At 45.4% G+C, this 22,378-nt stretch overlaps 1 protein-coding gene across 1 annotated transcript in view; it reads right to left on the reverse strand.

The window, feature by feature from the left end:
* Positions 1-3,493, reverse strand: part of GRHL2 (grainyhead like transcription factor 2) — a gene marked incomplete at both ends in the record, with an annotated part of 58,860 nt that extends 55,367 nt beyond the window's left edge. Inside the window, one exon of the mRNA XM_084201667.1 lies at positions 3,447-3,493. Within this exon, the coding sequence (XP_084057793.1) occupies positions 3,447-3,493 (47 nt within the window). The remainder of the gene's footprint in view (positions 1-3,446) is intronic.
* Between the last annotated feature and the right edge of the window lie 18,885 nt (positions 3,494-22,378).

A 22,378-nucleotide genomic window follows, 5' to 3' on the forward strand; every position in this document is an offset into this window, starting at 1 on the left:
TCCTCTTTGGCTTTGATCTTCAGCCTGGTCTCAGACTTCAGTGCCAGAGAGACAGTCGTGTAAACAGCAAGTCCTAACCATTTGATACTCTTACTCCTCTTAGCTAAGCTTATGGTTGCAAGCTCTATGAGGTTCTGCACACTGATTTTTCACCTTCCTTGCCCAGAAATGGTTTTCGAGGGAACATCTGTGACAGTATGTCTGGTGTTCGAAAAGCTCAAGAACTAAACACATCTAATTCCTGTTTCATTCCCAGATGAGAACACTTGGGGAAATTAATCTCACTGGATGCCCTATTCAGACAATCGGCTGTGTGGAAAAAAAAAAAAAATTAATTGATTTGTCACCTAATTGCTACTTAATATCTGCTGATGGAAAACGTGTTTGACCCTCAAAGAAAAAATTAAGAACAAAACACAGAATCACATTGTAAATTACAAACCCCCTTTCTGTTACAGCACTAGATGTAAAGTTAAATATTATGAAGGCAGTAAATTTACCCAGTGATGAGAAAACACTAAATCAAAATTACCCTGTGAAGAGCCCAATATCAACTTCTGCCACAGATACTACCAAGCAGCAAGCTGGATGTGAACATGCCTCCACTGACACATGGGAACAGGTCTGAACCCATTCCCACCTACGGGTTCCTCTCCACTCAGTTATTTACCTACATGCACACTGTGCTGCAGACCCAGGCTGCCCCAAAGCCTCCTTTATGTGGGCAGTCTGAGCATGCCCCAGCTACCCGGTGTCCTGAGCAGCCCTGCACACCCTGGGCTGTTGGGAGGCTGGCAGGGGGCAGGCAGGCAGATGGCCAGCCAGCAGAGAGCCAGGGCAGCCAGCGTGCTGGGGCCTGCCACTAGCCTGCCCTTGCTGCGACTGCTGTCCCAGCCCACCTGGGCCTTCCCACAGCTCCAGGAGCAGCAGGGACACTACTGTGGCATTTACAAGACAGATCCCAAATGGTTGAGGGATTGCTGCTCCACATTCACAGAAGTGCTGTCAATTTCTAAAACCCAGTTAAGTCTTACAAGTAGCAAGCTCACTGTGGAGATTCGCTCCACTAATGCAGTAGAGCAGTGATTCTGGAGTTTTGTGTTGATCACTTTTTTTGTATACTACTAAAGAACAACCTTAGCCTACAAATGCAAAAGTGTACCCTAGAATAATCTTTTCATCTTGCAAAAGGGATGCTCCCTCCTTCCCATCCTGTGTCCCCCAGCCTTCATTAATGCTCCGGTTCCCCTCAAAGGATCTGAAAACTAGATAATAACAGAAGCAGCAGCACAGACCTAGAAAACACTCAGAGTGTGAGGGGGACACATTTCCTTCTGCAGAGATTATAGTTTGAACAGTTATTTTCTTAACACCTGTCATTTGCTTGCACCCCTGCTGCATATGAACCTAGACCAATGAAAAATTGATGTCAAAAATAACATCAACTCTGAGCCAGTTCTCTAGCTGCACAACAGTTCTACTGACACAGCTGAGAGGTTGGAACAGAGGTAGGAACAAGTGACCACAGCCTGCTTCAGTCAGTATTACCTCTGAAAAATGCATGTGCAATCATGCCTTATCTCTCCTGACCCCAGAGTTTGTGGAGACAAGCAGACAAGACCCAGTTTAGGCAGAAAGACTAAAGGGAAAGGCAAGGAGGTAGTACACCTATCTCAAGGATAATCTCCCCTTCCAAGCTCCTCAATTAGCATCAGAATCAAACACCTGGTTCTTCAGTATTTGCACCTAACTGTCCACCTTCCTCCCTTAAAGCACTACAGAACCTGTCCCCACTGCTCCCTCCAAAGACAGACACTGCAGGCAGCTCTGAGTAGCACTACAGAAGGGTCTATCACCTCTCCAGCAAGTGCAAGCAAGCGAGTCCCACAGAATGTATTTTTCCACACCTTCTATATCCCCCTCCCTTGCTTAGTCCTCTACACCAGCACTTTAGTAGCACAAGCCCCACAAAAACACGTCCAATGATTCTGACAAATTAACTAACTTCAAAATAATGAGCTCCCCTCTCCAGTCTTGCCTGTAGGGAAGATCTAGTTTTAAGTAAAAGAAAGACCATGTGGAGGAGAATAACGTACTCTCTGGATTAGGTTCTAATTGGATATAATTAAAACCTGAAAACAAAAAAAACCAAACCCAAAAAACAACAACAAAACGAAAATAAAGCAAAAAAAAAAAAACCAAAAACAAACCACCACCTAAAACCCTCCCATGCAAACTCCTCACACCACTCTATTATCTCATTCCATCTGGTCATCTCTTCTGGAAACAAATGTATTTGTCTTCTCAGGTTACACTTGTCTACACAGGGGATTTCTTCACTCTTCATTTCCTTTTCAAACCCTTACCTATCACCTATAAATTCTCTAAACACCTTAACCAGAAACAGATCACAGGCATACCTGCAATGGAGCAAGTGCTGTTACTTGAGGTTGTGTGCTCTGCACTGCTCTTAAGTTCCTCACAGTGGTAACAGCAGCACTACACAGAGCAGGGGATGAAGGGCATTAATCTCCAGTCTCAGTAGTTTACACGTTTGCCATACTGTTGCTGTTGGAAAGGAAGGATAGTCCAGTATCTCAGTAGCATCCCAGACCCAGAGGGAAACCACTTCCGTCCTAGTTTCTTAGATGGGTTAAGTTTCCTCTCCACTGTTTTTCTGATTCAAAGCTGACTATGGTGCGAATTTGCTCTTCTGACCCCCCCACCTTTCCAAATTCCCCTCCCACTCCCATTAACTGCCCTTGATCTGCCGCAGCCTAGTTTCTGGCTGCTGGAACTACTGGCAACTAGACCTAGCCAGGAAATAACTTACTGGCCCCTTTCACCTTCACGCCCTTCTGGAACTGCCCATTGCTTTGGGATGCCCTCTATCAGCGCTTATCAGCTCTTCCACAGTTAATTTGGTTCCCCTCTCAACTGAACGACCGCTCTTTCAGCTGCTCTTTCACTCACCCGCACCCCTCAGGGCTCTGTCGTTATTCCCTTCCTTGCACTTTAATCATTTACTGCTCTAATCTGGCCACCTAAGGCATTAGTTCCCATCCCAACTCAAATGAACTCCTAAATGCCACTCTCAACTCCTGCCCAAATCAGTCCAATTTCATATCAGTAGTTATTTTCGTAAAATCCCACTGTCAGCTGATGTGTGAAAAGGCCAGGCCTAATATTTTTGTTTACTCTTTCCCTTCTGAACCGTCCTACCCTGTCTCTTCCCTGTCGGGAGACCCAGCCCTGCTGTTTTCTTTTGTCGGGTAATCTCCTTCTTTCACTCTTTGACAGGCAGGTTGTCACCAAGCCTCTCTCCAACATCAGGCTCCTCCTCTCCACCTCCTTTGGCACAAAGGCTCTGGGCAGCCCAACCAGGGCCAGCACCTGAGCAACACCAAACGTAGCCGAGATCACACCCGTGTTTGGGGCACTCCTACCGCACCAGGGCAGCAGTAGAACAAAACAGCCACCTCCCGCCCTCCATCTTCCTTACCCCGTAACTCTCGCCAGCCGCCTCCTGCAGAAACACTAATCACCCGAGCAGGGAAAATGGCCTTCCCGCCTGGCTGCCTCACGGCGCCTCTGGGCGCCACGCCGAGCCACCCGCCGCCATGGCGGGAGCGCGGCATCGCCTGTGCGAGTTATTTACCGGGGGTCGGTAACGCAGCCCCGGCCTGGGCCGCTCGGCACCGGGCGCTGCCGGAGCCGGGGTGGCAGGAGCGGCGCACGCCGCGGCCTCCGCGCCCACCGACGGCTCCTGGCGGTGCTCCCCGTCCCGGGGACACCGAGCCCACCGCGGTCCTGCGGGCCCCGGGGGGGATACAGTACCACGGTCGGCGGCCCCGGGAGACAACGGGAGTAGCCCTGCAACGCCGCTCTGTCCCGGCCTCGCTACCGCCAGGCCGGGCGGGAGAGGAGCTGCGGCGGGCCCGGGGCCGGCAGGAGCGGGAGACTTCCCTCTCTTCTTCGTCCTTCTCCTTCGGCCCCGTTACTGGGAAAGTTACTTTTTAACCCCGCCGGTCTCCGGGCAGCCGCGGGCCCGCCCGGGCGTCCCGCCGGGAAAACAAGGTCAGGACGGCGAGGGAGAAGGCGCCGCATGGAGCGGCCGGAGAGCACCTGGGCCGAGGCAGGGCCTTCCTCCCGCCGCCCGGGCCCCCTACCCCGCCGGCCTCAGCCGAGGGGAGGAAGATGGCCGTCCCCGGCCCTTCGGGGATAAAAGCCCTTTGTTGCACCAACACAAAAGCCAAGAAGCTCTTTACGTCCGAGGCCTTCGGCGGGCGGAGGCCGCTCCGCTCTTCCAGGGCGAGGAGCTCTCTGCACGAAAAGCGACCCTCGAGGTGAGGGGGGGGAGGGAGAAAAACAAAACAACACAAACAAATAAACAAAACAAACAAAAAACTAAACTAAAAGGGAGGTAAACAAATAATCGCGCAGCCCCACGGCCAGGCGGAGAGCGAGGTGCGGGGCGGCGAGCCGCAGCCTCGTCCTCGGGCTCTCCGGAGTGTCTGTGCGCCCGGTCCGGCGTTGCTGTAGGAGGGAGAAGAGGGAGAAGCGCCGTCCCGGCGGGTCCGCGTCCGCCACCGGCGAAGGGAAACACGGCCAGCCCGGCGGGCCGCCCCGCTCAGCGGGCGCAGCGGCGTGCCTGCGATCACTTACTTGTCCGTCTCTTGTGACATGTTTGATCCAATGAACTCTCTCCCCTTTTCCCGGTGCCTCCGTCTGCCTGGCGGAACTGGACTTTCAGGTCTGTGCAGGTGAAGGTGTGCGTGTGAACGCCCGGGACGGCAGAACCAGAGCTACTGGTAATTCTGCTTTCCTTCCCCCCCTCTCCTGGCTCCACAGCCAGCCGCCGAGGCAGGACAGGTAGAGCCCCCTCCCCCTGGCATGTGGGGAGCGGCGGGGCTGGGGCGCCGGCGGGGCTCGGCACGGGAGAGCGGCCGGGCCGGGCGCGCACAGGTAACTTTCCCGAGCGGCGCTGGATTCTTTCACTAAAGGAGCGGGGAGAGGGACGAGCCGCGCGCTGATTGGGCGGCGCGGCCGCCAGGTGCGCTGCCATTGGCAGAGGCGCGCACAGGTGAGGACGGAGCCGCCGCCGAGCGCCAGGTAACGAACGCACCGCGCGCCCGCGCCGGGAGGCACCGCGGGGCCGCCGCCGGCGGGAAAGGAACGAAGAGAAAAGGGAAAAAAGAGAAAAAGAAAAGGGGAGCCGGCGCTCCGGCGGCGGGCAGTTCTACCGTCCAACGACGCCTCCCTATCCCCGCCGCGGATGGAGGGCCCCGGCCGGCCGCGCTGAGGAGGCGAGGAGCGGCGCAGGGCCGTGGTGCCCGTGAGGCTGAGGCGGCCCCTGCCGCGGTCCGCCTGCCTCACCTGTCGGGCTGCTCCGTGCCCGAAATCCCCGGCTTCGCTGGCCTGTGGCTGCCGTCGAATAATGCCCAGGGAGGTGTCGCCCTTCGCAGGACAGTTTGGAAGATTTTTTTTTTTTTTTGGGGTTTGGGGACTTTTTGACCTTTCTTTTTTTATTTATTTCTTTTGATCTTACTACGGTTGGGACCAGCTGAGTTTGACGTTGGTGAATGTCTTTCTGCAGAAGGCATCTCACGGCAGCAGGATGAGGTGGTGCCAGGTGATGACACCCACTGTGTAGATCTGAGAGCTGATATCTGAACCGGGGATGCTGATGACGAGTGTTGAGGGGTCTGTTTGTCAGCAGGGGAAAGCTGGAGGAGAATGGAAAAGCTGGAATGGAGCGTTTATGGAGGCTCTGTCATGCAGGGATGAATGGAGAGGTCTGCAGATCCATCAGTCACCCTTCAGCCCAGTACAACCTACTGTGTACTTTGCCAGAGGACCAAAGTGGGTTTACAAGGGACATCCAGATCGGGCTGTGGGAGCAGCAGCTTTGACCCTGATGGAGAAGGTGGGGGAGGGGACCTCCTTGGGTCAGTTTGAGAACAGGTAGTGGAAGGGTAGCAAGGAGGCTCCCATCTGCTATCACCCGTTATTCTCAGTCCCCATTCCTCCACCAGAGACAGGCCAGGACTGCATTAATCCTTCCTGCTACCACCTGCCCTCCTGGAAACACCTCTCTGTACTGGGCATCCAGCTTGACTGCTGACAACCTCTGCTGTACAAATAATGATGAATTTGTGAAGAATGTACCATTATGTGGGGTAGACCATTATGTTACTTGGCCATCTTTGCAAGACAATTACCGAAATTATTTCAAACCCATCAAATTCATAATGTCTTAGGTGAAGGGAATTTTCAATTTTCTACATTTGATTTCATAAAATCATAGAATACCCTGAGCTGGAAGGGATCCTCAAGGATCATCGAGTTCAACTTCTGAACAGGGGAATTTCCCTTGACAGAAGAATGTAGTAGGAGGGATATTAATGGAAATACATATTTGTATAACCAAAAATATATGTATACACACAGACACACATACATATATACATAGGTATAAAGCATGTTATGGTTTGGGGCCTCATCTTCATTTGCCTACTGCTGCAGTTGAAATCAAACTTGATTTCAAACTCTGCTAAGTCCATGGTATTATGGGATCACAATCAGGCACAAATATCTTTTGTTGGGTATCATTCCTTATCTGTGTTCATAGTAACTAATCAAATAAAAAAAAATCAGTATAAATCAGTTTTAAGTCATAAACATAGTCCCATAAAGATTTGTCGCTTTAACTAAACAGAAATAGAAAAATACTTCTAGATCAATGACTTTTTGATTGAACACAAGATATTAGTTAGCTAATCTCTTTGTCCATTTACCAGTTAAAGGAAAGAAACATACAATCCAGTCAAAAGTTGTCAGTGTGACCATTGTTCATGGCAATGCTTGTATGAATTGTTTTGTATAACACATTTTGAGGAAGCTATAAGGCTTCATAGCACACAGGAGAAACAGAGTTACTTATTCATAGCAAATGATGCAGTCATTTTGAATCCAGAATTCTATATAATCTTAAAATAAGTTGGACTTCTCAAATACATTGCTATATATTGTTTTCAAGAAATAAGAGTTTGTTACTGAAGCTCTCCCTGTTAACTGCAGAAATTATAAGGTTTCTTTCCCAAATAGTTGTTAAGCTGAAAGAAGCTTTGAGACCTGAAAAGTTTACCTGTTTGAGCACCATCAATAGGATTAACGCTAGTCAGGTATCCTCTTTCTCTTTTTTAATTTTTCAGTTTAAAGAAACATTTGGATGTTGTGTTCATCCCACCCCCCAACCCCCATTTTTCCCATATGAAATGCATAGGAAGAAGGAGAGGAAGATCAGTGATGAGCACATTTGAAAATGCCACCTTCCCCAAGGTAGAAATGCTGCTGATATGTGATTTTACAAGAAAGAAAACTGCATTTGATGCCATCTGTATTCCTGGACCAAACCCAAACTGTAACTCAAACTGAAATGGAGTTTGTTGTTCTAGTACTGGGTCAAATACAAAACTGCCTTTAGCAGCCTGCTCTCAGGAGAGATCCTCTTAGAATGAGGTAGTCAGGAGACTGAATTGCTGCTCACTGTCTTAGGAGTAGTTCCAAGGTCAAAGTTAGGAATATAAGTGGAAAATACAGTTATGAAGTCTTGATTTGAGGTAGCTGGAGATGACAACTGTTATTTAGTTAGGAGTTGCTTATACAGAAAAATAGACCCTGAAAATTATTTTAACTAGAAAGGTAGGCATAGGGCTCAGTTTTCTGGATGAGCCTTTTGCTTCACATGCAGGCTGGAATTAAATTGTCAGAGTCCACCTCTAGCTGAACAGGTCAAACAAGTCCTACTTAATCCAGCCTGATGCTCATTCTTCATGATCTACAAGATTATTATAAACTAATCTGTTAGTCATTGAAACATCAGTTAATGTTATTTCTGGGCAGACCAGTCTCTCTACCTGTAGAATCAAGGCTGTGTAGAGCAAAAATAGAATAGTCATGCCATACATTATTGAAAATCTAGGACTTTGTCTTTGGAGTGTACAGGAAATATTTAAGATGGTAGGCTACTCTTTTTCATACTGTTCTTGCTTCTTTGTTTGCACAGTAGCTGATAGTTTTTTGTGGCATTGTAAGGGTTCAGTGTAGAATTCAACTGTCTAAAGCTTTACCTCATGTTTATGCTATTCACTCCATAGCAGTGAATATCGTTTGGACTTGCCAGCACTGGGTAAAGGAAATCAAGTGTACAAATAAGGCTTAACTAGGCTTACTAATTGCACCAAGCACTTAGAATGCACTTCAGAAAACTATTAAAAGAAGTTTATGAGATAAAAGATGTTGGAGAGATATTTATGTCAAAACAGTGTTGTAAAGCAGTTCAGTGAGAGAGCAGATGTTTGAAAACAACTGTTTTCAGTAGGCAGTGATTACCACATATTTTTATTTGTGTCTTTCTGTCACTGATGGCTGTTGATATAAAATGTATTCTCTCACTGTAAGTTCAAAGACAACCACCTACTTACTAGTTTTGTGACATGCAACATTTACTGTTAATCTTCCCTACAGCCCTTCCTTTGTAGTCTTCTGTATGAAACTATACTGGAATTTGTGCAGACCTTGATCCTCAACTGACTTCAATGAAGCCATCGTGTACATCAAAATAAGCCTAAAAGATTGCAGTGCAACCTTCCTATACCCCAAAACAGGTTCTGCTCTAAGAATGAATTGCTGTGCACTGTTAGCTTCAAGAAAGTGATTCTAAGTAACCATGATCCTGGTAACAGCTGACTTTTAGTGCTTCACAATTTACTATAAAATTCCTTTTGGAATAGGAGATTTTGCGATGAATGGCAAGTAGTTGTGGATTTCCACAATGCTGCCTGGAAGCTGCAGTTTGTGCTCTCCAAACAGGCCTGCTGGGAGCCTTTTAACAACCAGGAGCTCTCAAGTACATCCAGGTCATGGATGACAGCAGCAGCTCAGCCATGTGGAGGATCATGGAATATCAAGCATTTCCTGGCCACATAGTAAGGTGTGAAGCTGAGTGTGGCACTTTCTATATGAAATGCTGATTTGCATTTCTTTTAGATTCATCAAAGCAATATGTAAATATATAAGGGGGGAAAAAAGGAGAAGATTTATTTTTATTTTGCTCCTTCTGAATCTAGACTTCACAGTTCTGAACCATGACAGAATTAAGACTATCCTATATATCTGCCACACTGCACTGAGGCAGTGTGGCACACACAGTGTTGTTTCAGCTTAAAACAGAAGTAATTTTTAGTGATGAAAATACCTCACATTATGTCAATCCTTTCAGGATTGACACTGACACATTGATACAGGTGAGAAGGTGGCAAAGCCTGACAATCAATTGGAATATCAGGTGCAAACTTGATTAGCAGATATTAAAGTACCAATCTATTTCATAAAGATTACTCATAGTTTTGGAACCAATTAAATAGAATTTAATATAGAATAATGGCTTTTCTGCAAATGCTTTGATCTGCCTGGTAGAGTTTTTTAGTGATTCATTCAACCATTTTTAAACACTGGGAAAATACAGTTAGGTGACCTAATAATGGTAATTTTGCTGTTAGTGTAAAACTGTAGGGTGAAAAAAAGAGTAAGGAGACATCTCTGAAAGAAAATTTCATGTGAGGTGAGAGCCAAGACTTTGGAAATCCATTAATTATGCTGACATTAAAATTGTGTCCTGTACTTATGGGGCAGTGCAAGAGATTGTAAATAACCTGACCACTGAGAAAAATGTTGACAGTGCATCTTCCTAAAGCTTTGTCCGGCTTCTTGTGTTAATTGACAAGGTCTTTGCATCATCATAGAACAAAACTGCAAATTCACAGACACATTTTGAGTCATCCTAATTCAAACTGGCTTGAGATAAAGTGCTGTTGGTTGTTTTGGTTGTAAACAGCCTCAAAGGAATGTAAGATTGTCCTAATACCTATATATATATTTATCTTTTTTTTTTTCTTTAATTACTAGATCATTTTTAACTGCCAGTAATACTTAAGGCCAACTTTTTATCGAAATTTTTACTTTTTTTCTTCTTTTTCTTTTTTTCTCCTCCTCCTTTTAGCAAAATTTTCATTTTCTCCTTTTTCATTTTTCTCTTTTTTCCCTTTCTTCTTTTTCCTCTTTTTCTCTTTTTTCCTTTAGCCCTCTCTTCTTTTTCCTTTTCCCCCTCTATCTTATCTTTCTCTTTTTCTCTTTATTTTACACCTTTTTTTTTTTTTCCTCCCCTCCTCTTCTCACCTTCTTTTCCTCTTGACAAGGCAGAATTCCCTCGGTGGTACAAAATCAGCTTACGGTTGTTCTTGGTACTGCAGTGGGTGTCTGGGGGAGATGGGCTGCTGTTCTCCAAGTTCCATGGAGGCCCAGACTGAAGGCTCTGACTGCAGAGTGGGAATGGCCAGGTCTGTGTTTGCCACCAGGGATGCTGCTCCCAGCTCACATCAGTCAGTCCTTGAACCACTATGACCAGCAGAGCACCATTTTAAAGGAGCCTGAAATAGGAACGTGATCAACATGGGGCAAAACCAAGAGCTTCAAATGCCTTTGCATTGGTTATAAGTATGTTGAGAGTTTAAAAAAATAGAGAGGCTCCACAGGTTTAAAACATTGCCCTCCAACAATCAGCATTCTAAAAGCCATGATGAATGTGTCTTTTTGCTCCAGCAGTCTGTCTTAAAATAGGCATAAGTGTTCCAGAATGCAGAAGGTGAAGGATGGCATATAAACAATTGCTTGTTTACTTTTCCCACACTCAAGAACTAGAGTAAATGCAGCCCATAGTACCCACAGAAATACTTTAGCGCTAGGAGTTGGGAAACAGAGCCATGGACTCACCAACCTGTTTGCTTAAAATCAGTGTCATTTTCCCTTAAAATAGGTCAATACTATAATCAAAGAAAAAGGTATTTAAAAAATCACAGTAAGTAGAAAAAGCTGCTTTCAGAATTCACTGAAGAAGAGGTGGGGTTGACAGCCACTAGGCTTTTGCTTATTTTTCCTTGTGGATGCCCTCAGAAGCAAGCAAATGTTATTTTATTTGAAGGACAGAGGATAAAGAGGATTGTCTGGTGGCACAAAAGGAACCAGTGTTGGAGCCAGGGCACCTCTGCAGTGCCTTGTTCTGTGGAAAGGTCACCAGACCCTGTGTTTCTGTGTTTCTGTGTTTCTGTTTAAGCTTTGTCAGCTCTGCCTTTAGTACCTTCACAGACAGGTGTAGCAGTGTCACCTTTTACAACTTTTTGGTATTCTCTATTGAAATACAGGAGTATTTCAGAAGAAGCCTCCAACTGGTTTCGTCCATAAACATAAAAGCAGTGTATAATATTACTCTATCAAGCATTTTTGGGCAACGCAGGATCACAGCTTGTTGCCATAACCTTTGGCCTTTCTTCCTGCCTTCCTTCCTTTGGTTCTTCAGTGCTCAGGAGCCTCAAGATCATTTAGCCCATGGCTTGGGGAAGACCCCAGTTTTAGATCCCCTGCAGCTGCTTCGTCAGCCTGTCCTATCAGGTTTGCCATCTCAGTGATACCATGTTTATACAATGCACATGCCCTGCATGCACCTACAAGCCTGCTTTATCTCTACTCAGAGTGCTGCAAAAGTAGATTTTGCTATTCCTCTGCTGCTGGAAGGGCTTCCCTGACACCCAGGGAGATGTGATAATTATTCTATCTCATTCTGCCCATGTGTTGTGGGATAGCCAGACCCAGAAATCAGGCTCTCAATGCCTCACTTTGATGGGTTGGTTCCAAGTTGCTTTACACCTCATTTTTTGTTTGCAGTAAGTCTGTTACCTGTGTGCGCTATTACACCGCCTAATTCACTATTGATTTTTTCATTGTCTTTTAATGCAGACTGAGGATACTATGTAATTCCAACTTCTTGGAATGTTATATGCCTGTAAGGTATGCTGCTTTTACCCTACCTTTGTTTCTCTTAGTTCGTAGTTTAAGAAATTATCAGACAAAACATGCATGTTTTTTTCGATGCAGAAACTTCTTGTGTCATGACCTAGACACTGTGTGTAAATAGGAATTGCACTGCAAATTTTCCCTCCTTTGTTTCAGTAGAGAAACCAAATCCTTTAGAATAAACAAATTTATGATATCTATGCTTTTCCCTTACATTTTTTTCTGTTCCTTTTTCCCAAGTAAGAGGAAATTTTAGCTATAGAAAGAATCAAGGTGAAAGCAATCTGCAGCAAGGAAGTTTTACCTGACTCCAGGACAGAGATGTTGAGTATTTGCTTGTCTCTATTTGACTTGAAAACAGTACCTGGAGATGGCTGTTTGTTTATATGAAGTGTCTGGGTGTGAGGGGAAAAGCATTTACATTTACATTTCTTCACTGCTTTTTTCTCTTGCTCCCACACATGACCAATAGCCCTGCAGGGAAGGGTGGGGCAAGTTGTGCATGTTGCTCTTTATTTCACCATAAACTTCACTCTAAGTACTCTGAGGACTTTTAAGGGGAAGGCAGACCCTGCTTTAACACTATTGGAAGTGTGAGTTACCCCTCTGCTTGATCAATACCAAGGTTAATGTGCTCAGGGAGAAAGGTGAGTAAAATCTGCGCAATTCCAGAATGAACTAGGTGCAGGAGGACACTTTCAAAGGTTCAGGAAACCTTTGTGAGAACCCAAACCGACACCACAGTCTCCCAGCCCCAAGACAGAGACATTTGGTATCAGGAAAAAGTTGCTTAAACTCTTTCAGCCCAGGCACCATCTGCCAGAGACAGTTCTTGAGCTTTGACGCTTTCAGGGAAGGTGTGCAAGGCAGACAGGGGGAGGTAGCAGCGCCTCTCCATTTTATACGGGAGGTTCTTGAGCAACAGACTTGCCAAAGGTTATATGGGGAGCATGTGCAAAGCCAGGGAGTTATTACCCCAGGCCCAAATCTCAGCTGGGGAGTTTGCTGAATGCCTCAGCCTGACTCCTGGAAAGTACTCCTGCATTCCCAGTGAAACCAGTGAGTTCCCCAGTTTACTATGCATTTATTTTTAAACTGCACAGACAGGGAATATGTTTTGACAAACATGAAACCTGTTTTGAAACATGTGCCAGATTGTTGAGTGCTTTGTGGATTCTTAGCCCCTGAAACATCATTGTGCCTAACTTCTCATTAAACCTGCTGCCTGGCAGCATCCATCAGTCCTCCTGTGAGCTCCCAGGCTGAGCCTGAGAGAGTGTGAGGTACCTTTCTCAATCTAGCCTTGCCATTTTTTTTTTTGTTTAAATCACTAGCAAAGTTGAAAGTAGAGCTTACAGAGAGAGAAAAATTCCAGGTGAGTTCCACTCACAAAACTGACAAACTAGATATGAAATGTGATCTTTTAAGCCTCGTTTAAAATCTCATTTTATCAGGGCTAATTGGTTCATCCTATGGGTGCAGCAAAGGTTGAATATTGATAACTCTAACACTGATAACTCTAAATTGACACCAGTATCTACACAGGACAGCTAATGATGCAATATCAAATTTGGCTTCCAGTACATATCTTACCTTGGATAGAGTGGAGCCCTCTCTCACCACAGTTTTATAACTCTTGATGAAATCTTTCTCAGTGTTTATGTATTTATGAAGCGCAGGTGGTGGACACTGAACTTGGTACCACAATGTGGAGCAAAGTAATCCCATAGCAGTGATTCCTGTGATATCTGTCCCTGAGGTCACAGTGATGAGCAGGCAGCAACTTGAGTAAAAAAGCAAGGTACAAAAATATGTCAGAAAGTCCTGTAACTTTAGTTGTCCTAGGATCTTATTTGTAAGGTGAGGGGGAATAACTGCATGCTTCTACCCTCCTCCTTAGAGTGGGGCTGAGTAAAGCACATCTGTTTGAGATCCCCAAGAAATCAATGTGTTGGGGACACCACTGGTTGGCTGAGCCTGGTAGAGGAGTGTGGCTGCCCAGAGGGGCTTTTTTCTCTCTTACCCAGGTCATGCATTTCTGCCCTCTGGTGTCCCAGCAGGAGCCTTGCTCTTTCATCTGCCTGAAGCCTCTTCTCATTTTGTTTGGTTTTTTTAATAGGGTTAGTTTTCAGTCAGATACATAGGTTGGTTTGACCTCTTAAAATTCCACTGCCAAACTGTGGGAATGCTGGACCCAACAAAAGGAAAGAGTCCCTCCTCTTTTGGCAGCAACCCAATTTTAGCTTTGAGTTAAAGTGATTGTGAAAGTGCATGCAAAGCAGTCTCTTCTGTTCAGGGTGAGCTAAAGCCTTCCAAGTGTAAGCATAGGGAATTAATTACAGCATTTGTGCAGCCCTTTTCTCCTAGAGCCTCACATGTGGCTGGACCACATGATGTTTCTTGGCATTACCAGCAGATGAGCCATCGCCAGCAGCTCTGGGAGCACCCATTTCTTGTATGTTTCAGCTCCTCCAGTGGCTGGAGTGGTAGTGAATGTCTGCAAGTGCAAGACAGGATCAGCATCATGCAGTACCAGTGAAGCTTCTGAATTCATAGAAGTGTATAGATGTCCAGTTATCTGATCAATAAGGTATTCCAATAGTCACAGGTGAAATTGCCATCTTTTTATTGAAGGATGCACATATAGAGGGTGTTTTAATAGATAGTATAATGAAGAATGCTACTCATTTCAGTTGTCCTTTGCACTACGTATCCATTCTTTGCTTTGGAAGCGACTCCAAAGCTGGTTCGTGCTCCAGTTTTGTAAGGTTTAGACAGTAGATGCCTGAAGTTAAATTTGATGTTATGGCCCTCCAAACACCATTGCAACATGGGGGATGGGGAGCAGGGATTTCCCCTTGATCTGTGCTTCTCCCTTTGGGTTCCAGAGCTTCTCTCGGGGCAGGAAGGGGGAAGGGAGACTAAGGATATCTGAAAATCTTCATTGTCAACAAGGCCAATTATACACATGCCAATTACCTCAGTTTAAACAACCAATCACACTATAATGGGGAGAGCCTTTAGAGCCTGAGGAAGGTGCTTTGAAATGCCTCTGCTCAGATTCCCTATTAATGCAGAGAATTGCCCCAGCAGCAGTTCTTGGCTCCAGTGACTGGAGCCTGGTAACAACGACAATGGAGCTGGGCGAAATGGGAGATGGATGGGAATGGTATGACAGTGCAGGAGTTGAAATTTCAAAAGCAATGAAGCAGCAGCCAGTACCACCTGGCTGCAGGATTCCTGTATCAGCCAGCACAAATCCTTGATAGCAGTGTGAAGGAATTGGAATTTTTTTGTTACATGTATGTGTAGTCATTGTCTTTGTGTCCAGGAAATTGCTTAACCTGCACTTTACTGACCAGTCACTTTCCCAAGAATTCTTCAGCTTCCTCCAGCTTTGGGTCTTTCTAAGGTTCAAGTATCATTTTCTCCTTTGAAGCACTATGCTGCTGTTTTAGAAGGCTTGATCCTGTAGTGGATAGAATCCACTGAGAAGCTCTCTAATTGTGAGATACTGATCAGGCCCTATATGGCTGAATTCAGTCTGTTTGCAGGTGAGTGCTGCTACTTGCTTAGTAAGGCTCCTCACCCTGGTCTCTGGTTTTAGAAGAGGATTCTTCCCATGCCACATGACTGCTCCTCTTCTAAACTTCCCAAACATTCACTGCATGTAGTCCCTGCTCAGTCTGGGACTGATGTGCTGGTTTTGTCCTCCCTCGCTCAGCAGACATCTACATCTAGAGGTGACACATCAATGCAATAGGGGCAGACATTTGTCCTGTACATGTATAAGTGAATTCCAGTTTTAAAGCAGTACTTAAAGTGATGTGTCGCGTTTTCTGTGAAAGAATACAAGAAAATCACACCCAGGTAATATAAGTGTGTCTCACTGTCAGCTAGCAGAGGACTATGTCAGTTTAGGCTAATAGCTGCCAAATAATAGATACACAGATGCTCTAAAATTGGTTTAATTTATGTATGCTGGCCCTGACAATTGGAAGAAAAGATAAATATACACAAAGCCTTCAAAGCTTGGGGTGTTGTGATGCTAATTGAAAAGTCACCAAAGGAAGCCTGCATGGTGTGTGGGAATCCTAGTGCCTGAGATTAGTGGCTAATTAGTGGCTGGGAGCTGGAGGGCACTCCTCCCAGCTAGCTCACATTGAGAACAGGCAGCTTGGTCCTGGCAGGCAATTCTTGCTCTGATACTGGCAGCGAAGCAAGTGGTGTGGACAGCAGATATTTGCGGAGATGGGAAGGTACACGTAGTGTCAGTGCTGCAGCAGATTCTCCGTACGTGCACAGCAGCTGTGCCAGAGATGCTGCTGTCTCGGTGGCTTGCTGTGTCCTGAGCCACAGCAAAGATACAGGCATCTGAGACCTGAGCTCTCTTTTCTTTTTAACAAATGCACAATTCCTGTTATCTTACTTTCTGCTTCTTTTATGCTGTGTTTGCAGCAGATCACAACACACTCTGGAGGCCCTCAGCTTCAAGCCTTGCTTTAAAGTCTGAAGTGAATGCATACAGATGGTGGCACCCCCTTCTTTGCATCGTGCTTTAGAATCATGACATTTTAAAAATAGAGGTTTCATCTGTCTGCCAGTGTCTCGGTATTTCCCTCTAAAGCTTTTCCCTGAAGTACAAATGAAGTATGAGAATCAGAGATTTAAAGAACGCACTTCTGTCATATGACACTGTGTGAGGGTGGCCTTTAGAAAATTGTAGGAAGTGGTGTCGCTGATGCATCACCGACACCACTGAAGTAACCAGGGCTTGCTTTGATTAGGCACGCATCTCTTTTTCTCAGTTGTTTTGCATCCATTTGTGAGAATCCCTCGTTTATTTCTGAAATTAAGAAAGGTTGTTTTGTAACTCTAAAGAGTTTCACTTTTTCTTCTTTTTGTTACATTTGCCTTTCCAAATCTGAGATATGTAAAAGACGGCTTTAAATTATTGCACAACCTCTCGATTAAACTAACTGGTACCAAACCTCACACAGGCATCAAGTACCAATACCAGGATGGGTCACTTCTGAACATCACAGAAGATAGAAAAGTTTCTGTGCTGCCAGCTCTGTGAATAACACTGTTTGGCTCAAGCTGGAGTTACAAATGGGATAATGTCATAAGCCTGTGGCCACCAGCAGTGGCCTGGGACCGTGTGAGCTGTTGGTTGTAGTCAGCTTTTCTCCTGGTCAGTGCATGAGTACATCTAGTCCAGTTTCCTTAACCCTCAAGTCAATCAACCCTCTTCAACAGCTGTTAAAAAAAAGCTGAATCACCAGTAAGAGCTAATTACAAAGTGGACATCCTCTATGTTGTAGCTATGTTGTAAAATTGATGCTATGAGGAGAGATAAGGTTTGCTGGCAGGGCTAATACATAGTTGTGAAAAGGTAGCAGGCTTTCAGACACAGAAGTTGTTCTATGAGTCTGAAAGAGAAAACCAAGTTATTCTGGCTCATTCTCAAAAATTCTGCAGAAAGAACAGGCATGACAGCCCTAGACATGGACAGTCAGCTCTGTCACAGATAACACCAGCTTGCAGGGCAGCCTGGAGAGCCCAGGTGCTCCAGGAATCTTAATAGCCTGTGTGAAGCAACAAATTCCTGAAACCTTGCTCTTCGTTCAGTAAATGTTTGTCAAACCAGGAATGAGAGATACAGGAAAAATCAGCATTTTCTGGTGAAATTATTTCCAGCTGGTTCTAGGTGGGTATTAGTAATGCAGCTGTCAGTTTCCACATGATGGCTTTTGAACAGACACCCTTTTATTGGTCATTTTTTAAGATATCTTCCCTTTGTATCTTAAGCAAAATACCTGTGGGTACCGTTATTGATGGTTTCAGATCCTAGTGGACAGTAGCATTAAGATGATACCCATGGAAGCTTGTCAGTGCAGTGATTGATGCAGCATGGGAGTCTGGTGACAGTGCCGCAAGCTGAAAGACATTCCATGCTGGAACCTGGCACGGAGCTGGGAGCAGATAAGGTATCTGAATAATCTCCCTGTAAGGTGAAAAGGGAGAAGAATCCCAAATCAAATATATTCAGCTGAATAGAGCTTGTGAAGGGACCACTGTTTGCTTGAATAGCTTTTGAGAGGAATCTTAAGAGGACAAACTGGCCTGGCAGGCAGGTTGCTTCTGCCAAGATGCTGCTTCCTTTTGGGAGCCACAAGAGAAAACATTTCCCCTTTTCTTTTGGCCATATTGAAATAGCCCCTTCTCCTTCCCTCCTGCTCCCTGCCAGGCTTGGGATGTCTCTTTCTACTGGGTGAGGAGAAGTAGGGCCAGACCAGCTACTTCTTCACAACATCCATTTAAAGTCAAGGCTTGACGATGGTTGTGTGTCCAAGGGTTCCTCTTTGCTTGGGAAAGGCCCTGTCAGGAGAGCATTCAGATAGTGCAGGTAGGTGTCAGCTGACCACAAACAGTCCAGCCTTCTCCCTAGAGTGCAGAAGAGGCTCTGGGAGAGGGACTCCTCCATGTCTTGATCTCCAGAAGCTGTGTGTGAGCAGTTCCTGTATTGCTGAGGAGTATTGTGGTGTCCTGACAGGCTATGTGTGTGAGAGGAGGACAGGAGAATATTGTGAAGGAGCTAAGGAGAAGTAACTGCAGAGGAGTTTCCAGCTTCTGAGGGAAATGTGCATGCCCCCATGGGTCTGCAGGAGCCCAAAGCTGTGCTCAGCTCCATGAAACCTGTTAGCTCAGATGCAGATACCAGGATTTCTTCTGATTTCTGAGTCATTTCCTCATCATTTAGAGAAGGTACTGGACTGAGCTGAAGTTCTGCAAGCATATCTGATTGCATGTCAGCTAAAACCTCCTCAAGATGAGCACAAAGTGCTAGGCTGCTCCAAAGGAAAGCACCAAACCTCATTCTGCAGCTTTTGTTGCAGAAATGCCATTAAGATGTTCAGAGGGCTGGAGCGCCTCTTCTGTGAAGACGGGCTGAGAGATTTGGGGTTGTTCAGCCTGGAGAAGAGCAGGCTCTGGGGAGACCTTTTAGAGTGGCCTTCCAGTACCTAAATCTACAGGAGAAGTTGAGAGGGACTTTTGAAAGGGCATTTAGTGTTAGGACAAAGAGGAATGGCTTTAAACTAAAAACTGATTTTTATTGGATATTAGGAAGCAATTCTTCTCTGTAAGGTGGCGACACGCTGGAACAGGTTGCCCAGAGAAGCTGTGGATGCCCCATCTGTGGAAGTGTTCAAGGCCAGACTGGATGGGGCTGTGAGCCAACCTGGTTTAGTGGAAAGTGCCTTTCACCCAGCCAAAAGCATTCTGTGATTATATAAAATAAAAAATTGAAATGTTTCTTCAAAGGAGGAGTAGAAGCCAGTTTGCCTTGTGAAAGCTCTCTCTAACAACTGCTTTCTCCTGGTAACTTCCAAAATAAAACTCAGCTATTCCAAAATTAAAAACAATAAATTCACCTATAAAAATGTTAAAAATTATCCACTCCAAAATAAAATTCAGTGTTTAAGATGACATCTGAGAGATCTACATAAGTCTGGTTTAACTGGAGCAAAGCTAAGGTGAGGGACAGGTCAAAATCAAGTTTACCATGGAGGCTATCTGCAACCTTTGCAGAGAAAGCTTACCATCTTACTGGGCAGATCATGTTTCTGTTATTACCAATAACAATCTGGTTTCTACTGTTTACTCTCCCCTCTTTCCTAAGCTATTGCTTCTGACACAACACCTGGGGTGAAGCTCTGATGAGACTGAGTCATGTTACTGATTCAGAAGTGTCCCAGATCATATCACCCACTGTGAGAATGTGTAGGTCCTCTCCCCAAGGTACTCATCCTCCAAGCCAGAGAGATTGTAAGGACCCTCCAGTCATGGTAGAGTAGGGATAGCTCTGCTATTTTGAATGTTGTGATTTATAGCTGAAGTTTTTCAATGAAACCTGTTTTTTATTTTATTGCATTTTGATGTTAAAGCATATGAAATCTTACAGATATTTAGTGAAAACAGCCTGCCTTTCCATTTATGCTGTGAGGGAATGTCTTTTCTATGCAATTAGCCAGGAGGGTCATGCTCCATGATGGAGCAGTTTGGACTGAGCTGCTTTCTCTCACTGGCCTGCTCAGAAAGCTCCAAGGGGGGCAAAGCCAGCCATCCTTACAGCCTCAGTGGGTGACAGGAACAGGCTGCTGCCTCTGGCTGTGTGCAGAGACCCCCCTGCTCCACAGGAGCTGATCCTGTTATGCTCTGTGGAACAAGTCTGAACAGGGTGAACTGAAGAGGAAATGCCAGTTCCAGGCCTCCCAGATGGCTCTGAGTTACTCTGTACACTAACTTTTTCACCCTCAGGAGGTTTTGCATATTAGTTCCTCACCATCCACAAACTGCTTTTGGATCAGCTCTGGAAAGCCACCCCACTCAGGGGATCTGGGGGACGTGAGCTCTGTCGTGTTTGCTGGGCTGCCTCTCTGCTCTCCCGCGTCGGTAAATCCTCTGCTCTCCTGCAGGTATTGACACGTACAAGAAAGCCTCATCACAATAAATAATACCACAACTTGCCACTTGTTTCTATCCCTCAAAGATACCATCATACTTTTAAATCAGCCCCAGTAAAAAAATCATCAGCGGGGCTGCAGAAAGGTCAAAGGTTTGCTGGTTTAGGATTTCGTGGGAATACACGCTTGTTTGGACTTGGCCCAAAAGCTTCGTTTACCCGTTTGACAGGTACCAATTAGCGAGTAATAGCTCTGCCGGCTGGAATGCGGCCGCGAGGGCCAGCGGGCGCTGGGTTACCCGGTGGGCAGGTGTGGGTGCAGCGCCCAGATAGGTATGTGCATGCACAGCATTCCTGGGAATCAGTTTTCCCTTAAAGATGCAGCGATGACTGCAGGGCACAAAAGGGCTGGGCTTAGCCCAGGCTCCAAGACACTGGAGCTGTTTGCAAGGTAAAGAAATAAAGTAAATAGTGGAACAGGAGAGGAGCTGAGGAACGGGCTGCGAGAAGCACCTGCCCTTTTATTTCCTTCCCTGAAGAGAGAAGAGTTTTGATTCTTCCCTGAGAATCCTGATAACAGGTAATTTAGTGTGATACGCTGTCATGGGAGATAAAAACAGAAAGGAGGGAAAAACCGAGCTCTCTTGGCACAGGATAGATGTGAAGTGGGGAAACCATGTCTCAACTGGTTTAGAAACGGTTAAACAGCTTATGTGCAGTTACCTCAACTCTGCCATCAGCGAGAATCCAAGCCTGATCGGTTTATTGAATAAAACCACTTTATCTGTGGCAAATAGCCCCATTTCCATCTCCTGCAGCAGTCAGGGAAGATTCCTGCATCAGCCCCTCCCTCGAGGGAAGCTGGTATAAATCATGAGGACAGTCAGGGACTTTGCAGGTGGGTTGAAAATGTTTGAATTTTTTGGTTTTTTTCTAACCACTGCAGGTGACCCTCCTCTTTTAGCTCTTTTGGGAACAGAAAGGCTTGCTCATTCTTTTCATATTTTATTCCCATTTGTGGACAGACTTCTGTGTTTGAGTATTTCCTCTTTGGTGTTTCATATTTGACAATTGAGCTATTGTGTGACTTTGGAGAAGCCACATCCTCTTTCCTGGTCTCTATATTTTCACCTGCAGAGTTGGAGTAGCAAGTCCCGTGTTATTAACCACAAAAAATGCAGATTACAAGTACTGCTAGTTATTAATATGTATGCTATTGCAGATACATATCATACAATAATTCCTTTGAATCTTATTTTACTGTGATTCCAAAGTATTCTATACTTAATAAAAACCACATCTTTTTCACTTATAAACAGCTTCTCTGGCTGAAAGAACTTTGTCCTTGGGATACCAGTTGATGTCGTTTGAGGAAGAAGAAATCCAAGTATAATTTGAGACCATTTTCCTTGATCTTAAAGGACCCAGCATCATTTTGAGTAATTATGCATTATTTGTACACTGTTATTTAGCAGGACCTTCATTAAGAGGAGTCTCTTTGCTCAACAGTGTGTGGGCCAGTAAATGGTCATTAAGCCTGACTACTGGCTGACACAATAGCAAGGTTTGTATTTATTCTCATGAACTCTACAGGAGCCACAAGAAAGCACTACAGAAGCACAGAGACATCTCTGCACTGGGGATCAGACCAAAGGAAAACACAACCCTTTCTCAGAAACTGCTGAGAAATACATGACGAGTCCTGGACCTCTGACCATGACCACTGCATGAGAAGATGCAGTTACCTATCCTGGCTTGGACCAGAGGCTCATACACTGCACTGCACACCTCTGAGAGCCCCTGCCTTTTGGGAGGAAGCGAGCAGCATCCTTCCCCTTCCAAGCATCCTTCATTCTGAGTCTCAGACTTCCTCAGCTGGAGCTTGGATCTGCATCTCTGCATTCCACATCTTTTAAGTAAACACTTCGTTCCATGGATTGGTCTGACTGCCATTGGAACCCCTGTGCAGTTTTTACCTCCTTAATGTTCTGCAGCCATGAG

Source organism: Fringilla coelebs, assembly GCF_963513975.1.
Source record: "Fringilla coelebs genome assembly, chromosome: 1".
In the NCBI taxonomy this organism is placed as follows: Eukaryota; Metazoa; Chordata; class Aves; order Passeriformes; family Fringillidae; genus Fringilla; species Fringilla coelebs.